Consider the following 15,054-nt stretch of genomic DNA (forward strand, 5'->3'; position numbering starts at 1 on the left):
GCAGATGTAAGATTTAATATCTTGGCAGGAGCTCTTTGCTTTATTAGAACAATATCTTAGATAATTGGAAAACTGCTGGAGCAATCGAGCTTTTAGTTGGGTCTGACGTTTGAAATTATCTCTATCAATAATAATAATTCGAGGTAAGGGGCATGTGGATAAAATGGAATTTCCCGCTTTAAAAATCTCCAACAAAGGTAATCCAATTCCGAAAAGCATCATTTTGATTGACGTATACAAATGGTTGGTGTAAACAAAATAAGCAGTGTGCCCTATCTATGTCTTCCAACTTGTCTTCTAAAAAATACAGACAATTCCTTACCAAACGTCCGGCTAATTAAATGTCTTAATCGTTTTCCTTTGTGCCCGGTGGTTTTCCAATTATCTCCGGTATTGTGTCATACAGTAAGACGAAGGGTCTCAGAAATTCTCCAGACTTTTCGTATTTTTCTTGAGAATTACGTTTTCTTAATTAACTCTTATATGACTTGAAGCTGAAGTTATTGATTTTTAAATTGCCTATTTCAAATCAACTAGAGGGCAGATTTCAGAGTCTGTCATTTCTATTTCTGTATTATTGTTAAGTAACTCAACTTGGAGTTCTCTTGGATTGACTAGATTCCTTCGCACACCTGTAAATTTCAATTATTTCTTCAATTTACTCCGGAATTATGAGTAAGACATTTGAGTTCCTTGGCCGCAGTATTGATGTGTGGACCCATGAATAAACTATGGAGGGTTTGGTCTGTAGCGAAATGATTGGTTAGTCATCGTGTGGATCTTTTGAGGTCAAATAATGTTATATGTTTGAAAGTGACTCGAAAAAATTATAGGTTGGACGTTGAACGGCAGTATAATTCGTTACTTTTGTGCGATTTTTCAAAAGAAAAAAGTGTAAAAAATACACATATCAGAAATGTCTGGTGATATTAAATATATAAAAAAAAATAACTAACAATAATGAAACTATTTATTTTTAATATATTAATGAAGGCTGTTTATTTATTTATTTATTGGAACAATAAAACGTAAAATTTATTAGTGCCCCAAAGAAATACAGGGTGAAATGAAAGAAAAGCATCTTTCATATAAAAATAATTCAAACCGTAAAAAAACGTAAGTAGTTAAAATTAATATCTTCTGTATGCCTCTCCAGCATTCACTACCGTTTGGCACCTGCTGGGCATACTTAAAATGAAATCATCCAATAAATCTTCAGGGATAGCTCTCTATGCTTCACATAAGTATTCAAACAGTTGATGGGCATTCTCAACGTGATCATTGTTCCATAAAACTCTTCGTTGGAGCATGTCCCATATGTGCTCGATGGGATTGAGATCGGGTGATTGTGCCGGCCAAGGTAGAATGTTGATTTGATTCTCTTCAAGAAAAATTCTTATCGCTCTGGCAGTATGTAGCCCGGCACTATTGAGTTTTAGAATTAAGGTTTCGCCAACTTTTGGAGGTTGTGAAATAACAACGGGCCCTAGAATCAATCTGAAGTACTGGCCAGGGTTTAAAAAGTTCTCCACCAAAATGATGTCAGTTCGTCCGCCCAAATGTATACCGGCCGGAGCCATAGCTGTACTACCTCCCGCCTGCATACCTCAATCGACTCCATATCTTCGTTCTTTCTCAATTTGAAATTCACCATGACACATGGCAGCAACAAAATATGTTAATACATGTAATACATACGATAATGTCTGTTAAAATGTGTTAAATATTTTTTTTTGTTTTTATTTGAAATTAGTTTATGTCATGTTTAGAGCCACGATTTGATATTTTTGATTTTAAGAAAGTACAAAGTTACAAAGTAATATCACTAGACAGCAAGAAGCATTCGTGAGAAGTTTTCAATCATGAAAACTTTAAGTCTCATATCTCATTTCTAGCAACAGATAACATAATTTCACCTATTTTAAGCGATGGGAGACAATTACCATGATGGTTCTAAAGGTACTTTAATCGTGTTGGAACTGAGTCTAATACGTACGTTTCCAGGTTTCCTTTTTTGTCATGATTTGATCTCAATGAGACTTCACCTCAAACATGATCTTTGATTTCAGAACTCGAAAAAACACACCTAATCCATCAAGTAAAACACAGAATAACAGTAGACATCGATTGGGGCTTAACACAAGAACGTACGCCTTGCAATTATGGAGGTGTCAATAACGAATTTCCATTAGGAGCCCTTTCGAGGCAGCCATTTATTTCAGAATTTGTATTTCTGATCATTAATTTAGAGTGTCAATCTTACCTCCGTACACGTCGCATCTAAGGGTGAAGGACGCTCCTTCAGGGAAGGGTCCCGCAACAGACGAGAGCGGAGCCCCAGTTTCTTCGTTCGAAATCACCACTTTAGCCGGAGGAACTGAAACATAAAGGCGCAATGTTACAAAAAAATGTTTAAGGACGTAAATCAGCGAATTCAATAAGCCCTTTTATGGGTGCACAATTGTAATATTTCAGGAAATAATCCCCCATTTATCATGAAGTCACGTACTCTTGTATGGTTTTAATAACGTTCTATTGCCTGTAAAACTACACTTATGTATAAGAAACGCCCCCGGGCAACGGCATGAGGTTTACGACCTAAGCCAGTCCTGTTTTATAATTCACGTGGCAAAAAGGGTTTTTAGGGCCCGGAAGGCAGAGCTGTATTTAAAACGAGGGCTCCGCAAAATATTATGCATATTTTTTCGAGTATGAGGCCATTGTTATTGTTCCCCGCAACGTGAAACGACGTGTTTTCGGGCTATTTAGCCAGATGAAGGGATGATTTTCTATGCATGGAACAGGTTTTTAATTTCGTGTGGTGCGCGGAACGTTTTGTTTTCAATGGGGGTGTTTTGCTGGGTTAATTTGTTATGGTGGTTATTTAATTTTGGGGTTTGTTGACCTGGAGAGCGTAAACGATGATAGCAGGGGAGGCTAAAAATAATGGTAAAGTGTTTAAGAACATTTATAATGATAGCGCAAAAATATGGCTCACAGTGGGGATATTTATCTAATAAAAATTTCTCTTCGGATAACAGGCATTAAACGAGCACTGTTGATATTTAAACCTCTTACGAATCTGTTCCAATTAATATTTTCCGAACGTCTTCGACGTTAAATTGGGCGCTTTAGTACCAAAATTATTTTAAAATCACTCAGACGATTAGCCAATTAGGGACGCGAATTTATTTTTCACGGACCATTTAACTTTATTAATACTTGCTCAAGCTGAAGAACGACCTGTTTTCGACTAAAACTTTAAACTGAGAAAATGCGCGAACTTTCATACTTGGCTGAAACGAGACACAATTTCCCGAAAGTGTTTTCTGAAACTAAAATGCTTCGCGATGCAGAAATATGGCTTCTAAACCGACCGTTTCAGTTAGGGCTTAAAAATATTTAAGTGTTTTAGAACGTTAAATAAGCTGCAGATTAATTTCTTTTTACTATTTTGTGTATTAAAAGACGAAAAAGTATACCGGGTCCGTAAAATTTATGACTCGGAAGAGGGTTGTACGAGAATCTCTTTTTCGTGGAAACTTTAAGATCCGGGTTCTGAGTTGAAAGTAATTTGTTTAAGTTTCTAGTCGCCAAAAAACAGAAGTTTTTCGAAGTAATGGACATATAATTTCTTAATCTAATCACTCCATCGATACAATCTTGCCGAAAAATGCCCCCTTCAGGGATCTCTAAACGGCCTGTACAAAACTCTATCACAGATTCGTAATGTTAATGCAAAATTTAATCCAACTTGCCTTAAATCTTTATAAAAATACTTCCTCTGCTATGATTGGCTGAACAAAATCTTATATTTGGAAGTATTCACGGGAGAAAGATTTGAATCGGTCCACATTTCTGCTACGCAGTGTAGGTCCCAGTAGCCACTACTAGCCCTTTCTTACGGATCGTAAATTTTATATCACCTGGTATGAACTTTGGTATTAATAAAAGTTTTCCAGCATGTTTAATCAGTTATTTTCCTACATCTGATGCAGGGACAAACTGCCTAAACCACGGGGCGAGACGGAATGTTGGATAATAGTGTAAATGGTCGCTTGAAGGATATTCTCAAGGATCGTGGTATTAGACTGGAACCGACTGTGCCCTATAGCCCACAACAATATGAACTAGCTGACGGAAGCTGACAAAGCTGCATCAATGCTGGTTTGTTCAGGTAGGAAAAAATCAATGGGTTTGCATGACGACGAACTGCAGAATGCAGGAGCAAGAGCAACGGTCGTCTTCGAAAATGTATTCGTTAGAAGATTTTAATCACTCATTAACGTGATTCTATTAGTATTTGATCGACTAATTTCGATCCATTTAATACCGCTTATATTTATAAGGAAAAATAATTGAATAAATAACGGATCTACCAAATAGCCTTTGCCTCATTAATTCCACAAAATTCACGGTTATCGATAAGCTTTCGGTGGCAACAAAATTGATTTATAGGGAACACATTAAGGAGGCATTTTTCACCGAATATACATCTGATTTAAAAGCGTTCACCTGATTTCCAAATCACATAAATTCGTCGCTAACGACTCGGAAAAACATTTTTCCGGATGCGAAGGCAGTTTATTATATTTTCTTTAAAATGTTGGTTCTTTTTCTTACTTTGGACCGCAGATATGTGCTAAAACCTAAACATGCGGGATCTATGAAGGGTGGCTGTGGATGATTTATTGTGCAAGTGTGAATTGCGAGGTTTCGACAGGATTCTTTATACTCTTTGTGGTGGCAGGATGCGCGAATTTTGTATCTCACGTGGCTGCTTTGCGATGTAGTTTATTCCACAGAATAGAGGGAAGATTGATGTATGTTTGCTTGTGGTCTTTTAAGCTTTACACGAGTGTAAATAAGTAAGTAAGCGATTTTTTAGCTTAAAGTGCTGAACTTGCTAAACCAAAGAGCTATAACGAGTGACGAATAAGAGGAAATCGTGCCTTGCGTGTCGTTCGTCAAGGAGAAATAACAGGGAGCATTAACAGAGAACGACGTAGGGTGAAAACTACCCCAATTATAACGCGATCACGTCAACATGCATATACACATTCAATGAAACAATTTTGGCTTGCATTGTTGGAAAATTCGTTGATATGACAACGCTACTATTAGACGAACTCTTGGCTGAATCGTTCAAGCGGAAGCTCGAATTACACCTAACCGCCATATCGACCACATGCAACAACTTCTCATTTGACGCATTCCCCTTCATTTATCGAATTTCCTTTGTCAAACAAGGCATTATTTAAACGTGCCGATTGATAGGTTATACAAGGGAGACACTGAACTTAATTAGATGACGCCCTTTAATTGGAATTTATCAGTACGATAATTTTTCGGGTCTGCCTTTGTCTGCAAAGGGACGAGTACGATTTAAATCCTTTCGTCTAGTATTGCACGAAAATGTGTATTTTTAATGAGACTAAAGCTAGTCGTGTTTGAAATCGCAGAAAAATTAGAGGCACTGCATTTCCAGAATATTCAATATTTAAAATCGCTGCCGCACTGAGATTGAAATCCGCAATATCCATCTAGAGCCCCAGTCTCGACTTTTACTCACTCACTATGTGAGGAGACACCTCGAATGTCCAATATTCTTATTCGGACAAACCGGAACAGACAATTTCGATGCAACAATCATGACAACTATTTGAAAACTCGCATCCCTGATCGATGTAAAATTAGTACTCTTTGTTTGCATCGTCGTGTCAAACTAGAGTGCGCTTGTGTTTTTCTAATCATTCTATTTGTGGCAATACTCAGCTGCAGAGGGAAACGCATTAAGCTCTGGCAGCCGAAAAGCCAAACGAAACGGAACAAATTTACTCCTAAAAGCCCTTTGCCAAAATCAGATTTCCTTTTATTGTTACGTTCCAAGTACAAAATAGTGCAGACCGGACAAGCAAACTGATTTCGGAGAGGACATTTGGCACCGAGAAACAACTTTCTCAAAAGTTCACACCGCATATAACCAACGTAAAACCTTAGAAAGCCGGCACTCCAAAGTATTGTGCAAAATGGAAACGACGTCATATATTTAAAGATTTTACGACTGGTATGCACGTTGTTCGGTAACCACATGAATGATGCAAACCCATCTTATCTCTCAGAGTTAAATTACGGGGCTTTGCGGTCAAAATAGCAGCCCATTTAACTCTCAAGCACTCATTCTACAAATGCGCAATCGTGCTAACTTTGGAGACCCGAATGGGTTCGTATATGTTTTGAATTTGATAAGATCTGTAATAGTTAGCCTCCATTAAAATAACGTATTACCCCTACATATGATAAATTTTATTAGCAAATTATTACTGCATTTAAAAGCACATATTTCCAGAGAGGTAAATTGATAGCTCAATAAACGTATTTTTAAACCCAGACAATTCGTGACTGAACTCAGACACGAAACTTCATTTGTTACATAATATATCGTGCCAGATGCTTATCCTAACTTGCTAGCGATCTTGTCAAATTACCAGCACTAGTCTTTGCCATCTTTTTCTATAGTTAATTTCTTCATTTACTTTTTTCACGACAGATCAAAATTTCGTTCTAATACGAAGAGAAATGTCCCTCAAATGTGGTCTTATGAGGTGATCTGACACTCTCGATTTGCGTCAAAAGCCCGTTAAGGGGCTTCAATCCTTTTCGAGCAGACAAATCTAATTTAAGCTTGAAATATTCTATACATGGGTTTGCAATTCCCTAAAAATTTGTTTGACGCCATTCCTCGTCTAAATAAAATATGCGACTCGCGAGGTGTGATATTTTCGATGTTTGCTGATATATTGAAGTGTCACTTTTTCGCAAGTTTTCTGAAATATGTTTATTTGGATGTTGAATAACGTGTAAGAAACATGTAGTCTGTTAGGTGAGTGTAAGTGAAGATCGAGTTTCTCAGAACAAACATTCCTGGTCCTTCACTATAAATATTGACTTCACCATTTCACCGTTCCATGCTCAGTTTCCTCGGTTCAGACGAAAATTTGGAGCAGCGCCATGAAAGTTATTTATCGCAAAACACATATAGAAGGCAGGCTGATCCAGTCAAACCAAATTATTTATTGGAATCTTTTTCCTAGCTCTGGCCTGGTATAGTATTTTCCCCTTATAAATTTTAAATCTGTCAAGGTCGTATGTTGACAGTAGGAGAAATAAAGTACAACATGTAAATGCGAGACATTGAATTAGGATACTAGGATGAAAAGGGGAAAACAATAGGGATTTTGACTAGAAGAATGATATTGCTACAGGAGGCATAAAATTAAGGCAGAAAGAAACAAAGTTGGGAAACAAATCGGTATTTCGAAGCTCTTTTCATAATGCAGATCTCCTATATTACTTTTTCAAATCCCTGCCTTCTTTTACTTAACACTTTTAACAGAATTTTCCCCTCGTTTCCAACACACCCGTAACGAAATTTCATAGTCTAAATTTTTAATTCAATAACCCCTTTTACTAAAGAGTAAGTCGAAGTTTTACTTTTATCGCTCCATGTTTTCGTGCCAGAAAATTGCGAAAGAGCGAGGAAAAGGTAAATGAAACTAAAGTGTTGGAAGTTAATAAAAATGCCGAAGTCGATATTTTTAAAGTGTTGATATCGGGGGTTCGAAACCTATATGGAACTCTTTTAGGTGTAAAGGAATATCGTAAAGTGTCTGCTCTGTAGTTTCAGGAACGGTTGCAAACTCATGTTCGGTAATAAAATTTACCACCGATGGAAACGTGACGAGAAACGTTTTCTGGTCGTTTGCTTTATGCACTTAAGGAACCTGTAAACATCTACGAGATATGCGCGTTTTGTGCGTTCCTATTGTGTGTATATAGGTCAAAATTAAAGAATAAATATTTCCTAGCGATCTAATTAGGACAACAACAGGCAATACACAAAGAAGCATTCATAGGTTCATTCGAGAATTACACAACCAGCAGCGCTCCGGTTTAAACACAGCTTCAGGTGGAGGAAGTTTAATAGAAGGAGCTTTTCTCATATTAAAAGCGAGAGCTTATTAAATCCTACAAGTTTTCGTAAACATAGAGTAAATTGAAACAGCTAAAGAACGAGAATTTAAGCTAATTTAATTTGGGTAAGAGAAGTTTTCAAATTAGACTTCTAAAAATTGAAGACTTCTTCGGGAGCAGGTCAATTTTCGCATATTGCCGCTACTAAAACTATTTTAAGCCAGGAATTATTGCACGCTGTAAGAGTAAAATATCACTGAAAGGCTACAAAAGGTCCGCATTTTCCATGCAATATTTCCCCCTTGATAATAAGATAACATTCTTCCAAAAGCTTCCACTAGAAACAGAATTTATGCGTTGAGGTTAACGACCGATCTAAGTCATGTATATCTAAGACTGTAAATTTAGAATTTGCATTTGGGCTTCTAACCTTTGGTCCATAAATCATGTTTATAGAGGATTTGAATTGATTTAGAGCCCAATAGGGCATTGGATAGGACTTGTAGTTTAAATAAAGCTAGAAGTTTAAATAATATTTAGCAGTGAATGCAAACCCACTAAGGTTAAGACAGATTTGACAATATCGCTGCTTCAAAGTCAATGACATCTTCAAAGATCTTGATATGGTATTTGGTCCTCGTAAACACGTTAATATGTGGTAAACTTGTTGAAGGGCATAAGAAATTTGAAAAGGCAGAAAGAGGATCGGAAGTAGAACTTAAGGGGGAGAGTCAGTTGGGACTGAAGCTGTCGAATGAGGATGAACTTGTGCGGTATGACAGCTTGGATGATGTTCGCTCCGTTGATGACGCTGATAATATGCTTAGACCAGTGGTTCGAGCGAAGAAGAACATAAAGCAGTGGGATCACTGGGTAAATATGCAAAAATTTCGCAGTTCTAAAAAGTCTTACATTCCACCCTTTCAGTTATAAATCCCTCTTTTTGCGGTAAAACTAAACTAAGCGGTACCTCATGTAGAAAAGTGGATTTATCTTGTTAAAGGTGGCTAAAAATGAATGCCTTACACATTAAACCAATATGAAGGGTGTTTTTTTTTTGTAGTACGCCCTGTATACAGGGTGATACCTAAGGCTGTTCCGATATTTAAGGAGCTGATTCTCTGGACTTTTCTAACATGAATTTGTGTCGTAAATGTATTTGCTAAAATTAGTCGTTTCCGATATATGTATAAGGTGTTAAATATATGTGTCAGGACCAACGGTAATTGTTCATAATCCTATATGTTGGTGGACTTGGCTAATTCCCACCTGTTCTATGTTATATGCGTGGGTTGTCAAACTTTATCTAGTTTATGAGACTTGAGGGCTGTATGGACGCCACCGCGAAGGAACCGTAGGCAGATTTCGCACATGGCCCCAGGGCGTGAGAAATCCTTGTTACATTGGCCAGGCCTCACGAAAATCACTGGTTTTAGATAGTGATTGCAAAAACCTTTTAAGGTTTTGTGTTTCCATAACTTGGTATAAAACAGGCACACCGTACCGTGGGAATCGGTCTACGGCAGTTCTGATTGGCGTGTACGTAGGCGGAGGGAGGCTGAAAATTATGAACTTGGTCGCCACCACCGCCGAAACAAAAAGTCTCAAGAATTTTCCAGGATAGTTTTTTCCGAATTCTCTTGCCAACCACACGCAAATAACCTCATTCTATTTATTTCGTTATATTCTTCAATTTTTTTATAAGCCAGTGCGGTTCCGAGTAATATCCGATAATCAAAATAAAGTGCATATGTTACCGAATTACCAGGCCTTTGTTTTATGAATCTTTGCTTCAGGGTATAAACGGTTAGTTGTATTCCGGGGCAAAATAATATGCATATTAATAGAAATGAAATATTTTTCATCGTATTTTCAAAATAGTGTAAGGTAGTTTACTGAAACTCGGCATACCTACACAGTAATCCAAATAGCACATTTAGCTTCTATTTAAAGAAAAAGGCTGTAACCAGAGACGTGCGTAGGGTTTACCATGTATTAATTCCTCACTTGCCTTCCTGTGACTACCCAAACAGAAGAGAAGGTATTTTTAATTTAATTAAATTTAATAATTCTTGTCACGTTTTCAGAGAAAATGGTCGGAGTGCAGTGCATCCTGCGGTGTAGGAAAATCTGTAAGGTGGAGACATTGCGTTTCCGGTGGGTGTGCAGAAGGAGAAAAAGAAGCTCAAATTAGAACGTGCACTATGAAATCGTGCACTTAAAGACGCAACTTTTGTTAAATACAGATGTAGATATCGTAAAGAAAATCTTTTAAAAGACGGAAATCTTTCTGTTTGCCTCGTAAACTGATACAAAGCATTGATTCACTCGATAACCGGCTTTTAAGATTTAAACCCACCTTACCTATGCTGCTTAACCCTCAATCATTTAATTACTATTTAATTTTTCCAATCAACTTAGCAACAACAAATTTGGACATTTAGAGGTTTACGAAAAAATGAAAGGATAAAAAAGGTGAAATTATGTGTAGATAAATAGTAGGTTCCCCATATTTTCAATTCACCCTAATCAATCCACATCCTCGACGAGTTTCCAGGAAATTCGACGTCCCAATAAAAAAAATCTGCTCGTCAAGACTGCAACCGAACTCGCTGTAATAAGTAATCTTAAACTCCTGTCCCTCATTATAAATATCTTCCATAAAACATTCACTGTCTTTGTTTAAAAATAAATCGACACAGCTTCAGAATATTTTTAAATTTATTATACCTTTATTATGCCAGTTTAAAAAGGAGCAAAATGAATTTTTAATTAAACCAGAACTAGTTATGATGATTTTAAAATACAATTAACTTGAAAAATAGATTCAAGTAGGAAAATGCATCTTGAAAATTACAAAAAACTGGGCTAAAGTAAATGTTCGAAATGTCAGCTCTCTACACACGAATACATTTTTAAAGTTTTAATCCAAAATTTTGTCGCGTCTGGAATAGGGTTTGGTTATGCTTTCTGATTCTAGTTACATCGTCTTGTATATTACCCCCAGGTCTTCTCTGTTGTTAGCTACGAATTTATGTACCAATTACTTAAAAAAAATAAATCTAATGGGTTTATGTCGGGACTTCGCGGTGGCCACAGATGTTCACTATCCGGACCAAATCAATCAATGTGGAAATTTTATATTCAAGAACTCCCGTATATATATAGGGTATTGAGCAAGAGCGCAGTCTTGCATGAAAATGAATTTGTCGTAACCAAAAACTCCTCTGTAAGCAATTTCACGCTGGTAAAGCAAAAATTGTGAGGCTTATTCTCAATTTATATAATTAAAAAATAATTAAACACCCGGTGGGAGGAAAAAAGCAACTTGTTTATAAGGCGTTCCATTGTTTCTGAGACATTCTATACATATATCCCCCTTACGTCTATTACTCAATCATTTAACCACATCTCTACTACTGCATTAAACTCTTTAACACCCAATTTAGGCAATTACAGATCAAATGGCTCTACAAACAATTCTCCCCTTTTATTAAACTATCGCATGTCTCACAACGCGATTGCCAATCAAACATGAACCCCTCTGGAAAAATTATTTTATATTAACGACATGTTAGAGTAGAACCGAGTCAGAACTAAACCGCCCAAGGTTCTCACGCAATTCGTTTGCCCTTTGAGAACCTTCTACATAAGCGAGTGGCAATTATTGCCGTAGTCGTAATTCGACACGAAAGAAAATGCTCGCTCTTCGTGATAGGTCTTTATAACGAGGACTTTGTATTTGCTAATAGAGGATATTATCTATTTATCACTGGAGCAGTGCGTGCTTTCGTTCGATCCTCCACATTCAGGTTTTAACGATGGGTAAACGAGCCTCTATTAGGTTTTTCCAGGCCTGGCGAATTGGCACAGTACTTTCTTTTCCAGTTCTGGCATCAATGGAGGTCTTAACCGCTGGAGACGTTTTTATGGTCCTGCTCATGCCACGGCCATAAAATACCTGTTAAGGCTAAATAATGCATCAATCCCTGGAATTTTATAACCCGTCGTAGGCTGTGCAAATCCGGTCAAAGCTCCAAGTATCAGGTTTTTCTTTTAAGCAGGTTTAGCACATAGTGTTCCCCAATTTCCGGTTTAGTCCCGATTAAAAGTTCCCCAAGACAATTGTTTCGCGAATAGATTAAGCAAGTTTCTTCCCACAAATCCCAGCTGCCTTATATATACTCCAGACGTTTACTAAAACTTACATTAAACAAGTTTCTTACTCGAAAGTTCAATATAATTAATGCATTGTCTGTAGAATATTTAATGCAGTTCGCTGCTGCAATGGGGCCAAACTGGAGGGGAAGTAATGGGAAAATCTCAGATTTCTGTGAAAAGTTTGAGGTGTCTTTGTCTGTAGTTGAAAAAAATTTACCTCGCTTGCAATTAAACTTCCTATCCTTTTAGTGGAAATTTGCGACAAATGAGTGCTCAAATCCAAGCCGCATGCAAGGGAAATTTATATGACAAATTCAAAAGTTTTATTCGGCTTTCACCGAGAAAAAGGCGATTTTTAAAAGGACATTAAACCATCTTTCCCGGCTGGAAAATGGAGGTAAAGTTGCGTAATTAGATAACCTGGAACATTTTCGAGGATTAAATTTGTTCCGCGATGGCACAACGGCAATTACTTTTATAAGCACTTGTTACTAAGATGTATGAGATGGGACTTGTCAGAATGGTATTTTTGCTTAACTGTCTTGAAATAGTTTCTATGAAATTGGCGTTTCTTGTGGAACTTTCAGACGTTATGTTTAGTTTGTTGGTTATTGAATTAGTCGCCTAAAAATAAAGATCGGCGGCAGTATAAATAGAAATAGAGTAATTGATAAACAACATCAAACTGCACCGACTTTCAAAAAAACCGTAACACCAAGAAGAACACATCGTACACGTTTGAAGTTCTGGCATTACGTTGGGTCGGGTGATAGACAAAAACGATCAAAATATCAAAAGAAAATTATTGTGAATAAGTGAAAACATTTAATAATAATTTAATAATGGGTGGTATCTCCTCTTAAATTAATACATTCGTTGTAAGCGACGTGGCATGCTTAAAATTAAATTGTCAGTATCTTCCTGTAGTTTTGTATCCCAGGCAATCTGCACCTGCTCGCGGAGTTCATCTATGGTTTCTGGAGGGCGAGCTAAACGTTGAAGTCTCCGACCCATTATATCTCATACATGCTCTATTGGGGACAAATCTGGAGACCGAGCTGGCCAAGGCAAAGTATCCAAATTTTCAGCTTCCAAACACCTCAAAATATCGTTGGCTACATGTGGTCGCGCATTATCCTGTTGAAATGTGCTTCCAGGATGGTCGTGCATGTATGGTACAAGAACCGGTTCTATGACACTATTAATGTACCTCTGAGCATTTAATCTATCATAAATGAAAACAAGAGGAGACCAACTACCATACTGGATGGCACCCCAAACCATGACACCTTGTATTAAATCAGAATGACGTCTTTCCAAAAAGTCCAAATTTATTCGCTCTCCTCTGCGCCTTCTAACACGTAACCGTCCATGAGATCGCCATAAACAAAATCGGCTCTTATCACTGAACACGATTCTTCTCCACTCATCCACCCATTGCACTCTCAGACGACACCACTCCAGTCGTGGTTTCTAGATAATGGAAGCCGACGCATAGGACGATATGAATTTAGTCCAAAACTTCGAATTCTGCGATACATCGTACCAAGGGAGACCCTTCGATTTAGGGTGGCTACCCAGTTAGCACCAAGAGACGGAATTGTTTCAAACGGGGCGCCTGTCGCTGAACGACGTAGTCGCCGGTCTTCGCGTCGGTTCGTCATTCTTGGACGGCCATTACCACGATGACGATTTACTGACCCTTCGTTAGACCAATCTCTCCAAGCTCTTAGCACTATTGATGCGTTTCGATCCAATCCACGTGCAATTTCGCGGAATGGTAAACCTGCCTCATGCATACCAACAATTCTTCCCCTTTCAAAGGGAGTTAACTGCCGATAAACTGCATTTTGGCGTACACGAGGCATTTTGCACTACCACACATTCAATATGGTACTAACAATAATACCTTTATCGCTATCCGCCTGTAAAAAAAAATTGCAAAAAGAACGATCGTCACAGATAAAAAAGTAAAGAAAAACTTCATATCGCATTAAAATACGAAGTTGAAATTTTTATCATTTTTTTCTCTTTACAAGTCTAAAATCATACCAAAATTTCAAATACGCGTTCTTCTTGGTGTTGCGGTTTTTTTGAAAGTCAGTGTATAATGAGCAAAGTCTGCTGCTTGTGAAGTAGTCATAACGTATGCACTTTTCAGCACTAAGCAAGAAATATCGAGGCAAACCCGAGCAAATAATTAAAATCAAAACGTATGAGAAAAAGGATTTAATCATGTGCTTTCTATAGATGATTTGAAAGGGACAATTCGACTTGAATTGATTTGGCTCTTTTTTTGCTTCTGGCGTGTATATTAATGAGCACAAGTTGTTAACATACTTGTTTATTTTCCTATCGGAGTTTTCCTTAGAAACTCCCGAATATATTTCTGTTAAAAAAGGAGCAAAACATTTTATTTCTATGTATTGCGCAACAGTTGAAACTTTTAAGCGGCTGATGGTTAGTTCGCAAGTTTTCAATGGGATCTAAAAGACATCGTTAAATGCCTGAGCCGCCTCATGTAATTCGTAAATATTTTGCTTGCTGTCGGCATAATTTATATTTCTAAAATATTCCGATGAATCGCTGAACTTTTTTCAATTGTGAACACGCGAAAGTGAACAGTGAAACACTGTTTCTCTTTTCCCAGGTCGGTCTTGATTTATTTTTAGAGTTTGCAAACAAGACAGTTCGATGTTATTTTTTTTGCAAGAAAATCTCCTTTTAGTGTGTTCTTTTTTGAAACATTCGTAATGCTGAAATGGTACAGGATTAGACATATGTACATATCTTTCCATTCTTTAAATAAAGCTCTCAACGTATTCTCCTCAGTAATTTCCTACGAATGCCGGATATTTCCATTCTCCTCTTATTAGGTTTGTGAAGTTCGCATGGAATATAAACCTCGACGCACGATCG

At 37.3% G+C, this 15,054-nt stretch overlaps 1 protein-coding gene across 3 annotated transcripts in view; it reads right to left on the bottom strand.

Moving 5' to 3' along the window:
• The window catches only part of LOC136341689 (nephrin-like), a 218,784-nt gene that overhangs the window by 48,617 nt on the left and 155,113 nt on the right, over positions 1-15,054 (bottom strand). For all 3 annotated transcript variants that reach the window (XM_066286918.1, XM_066286920.1, XM_066286921.1), the window contains exon 4: positions 2,264-2,377. In XM_066286918.1, the coding sequence (XP_066143015.1) occupies positions 2,264-2,377 (114 nt within the window). The remainder of the gene's footprint in view (positions 1-2,263; positions 2,378-15,054) is intronic.

Source organism: Euwallacea fornicatus, chromosome 10, assembly GCF_040115645.1.
Source record: "Euwallacea fornicatus isolate EFF26 chromosome 10, ASM4011564v1, whole genome shotgun sequence".
NCBI lineage: Eukaryota > Metazoa > Arthropoda > Insecta > Coleoptera > Curculionidae > Euwallacea > Euwallacea fornicatus.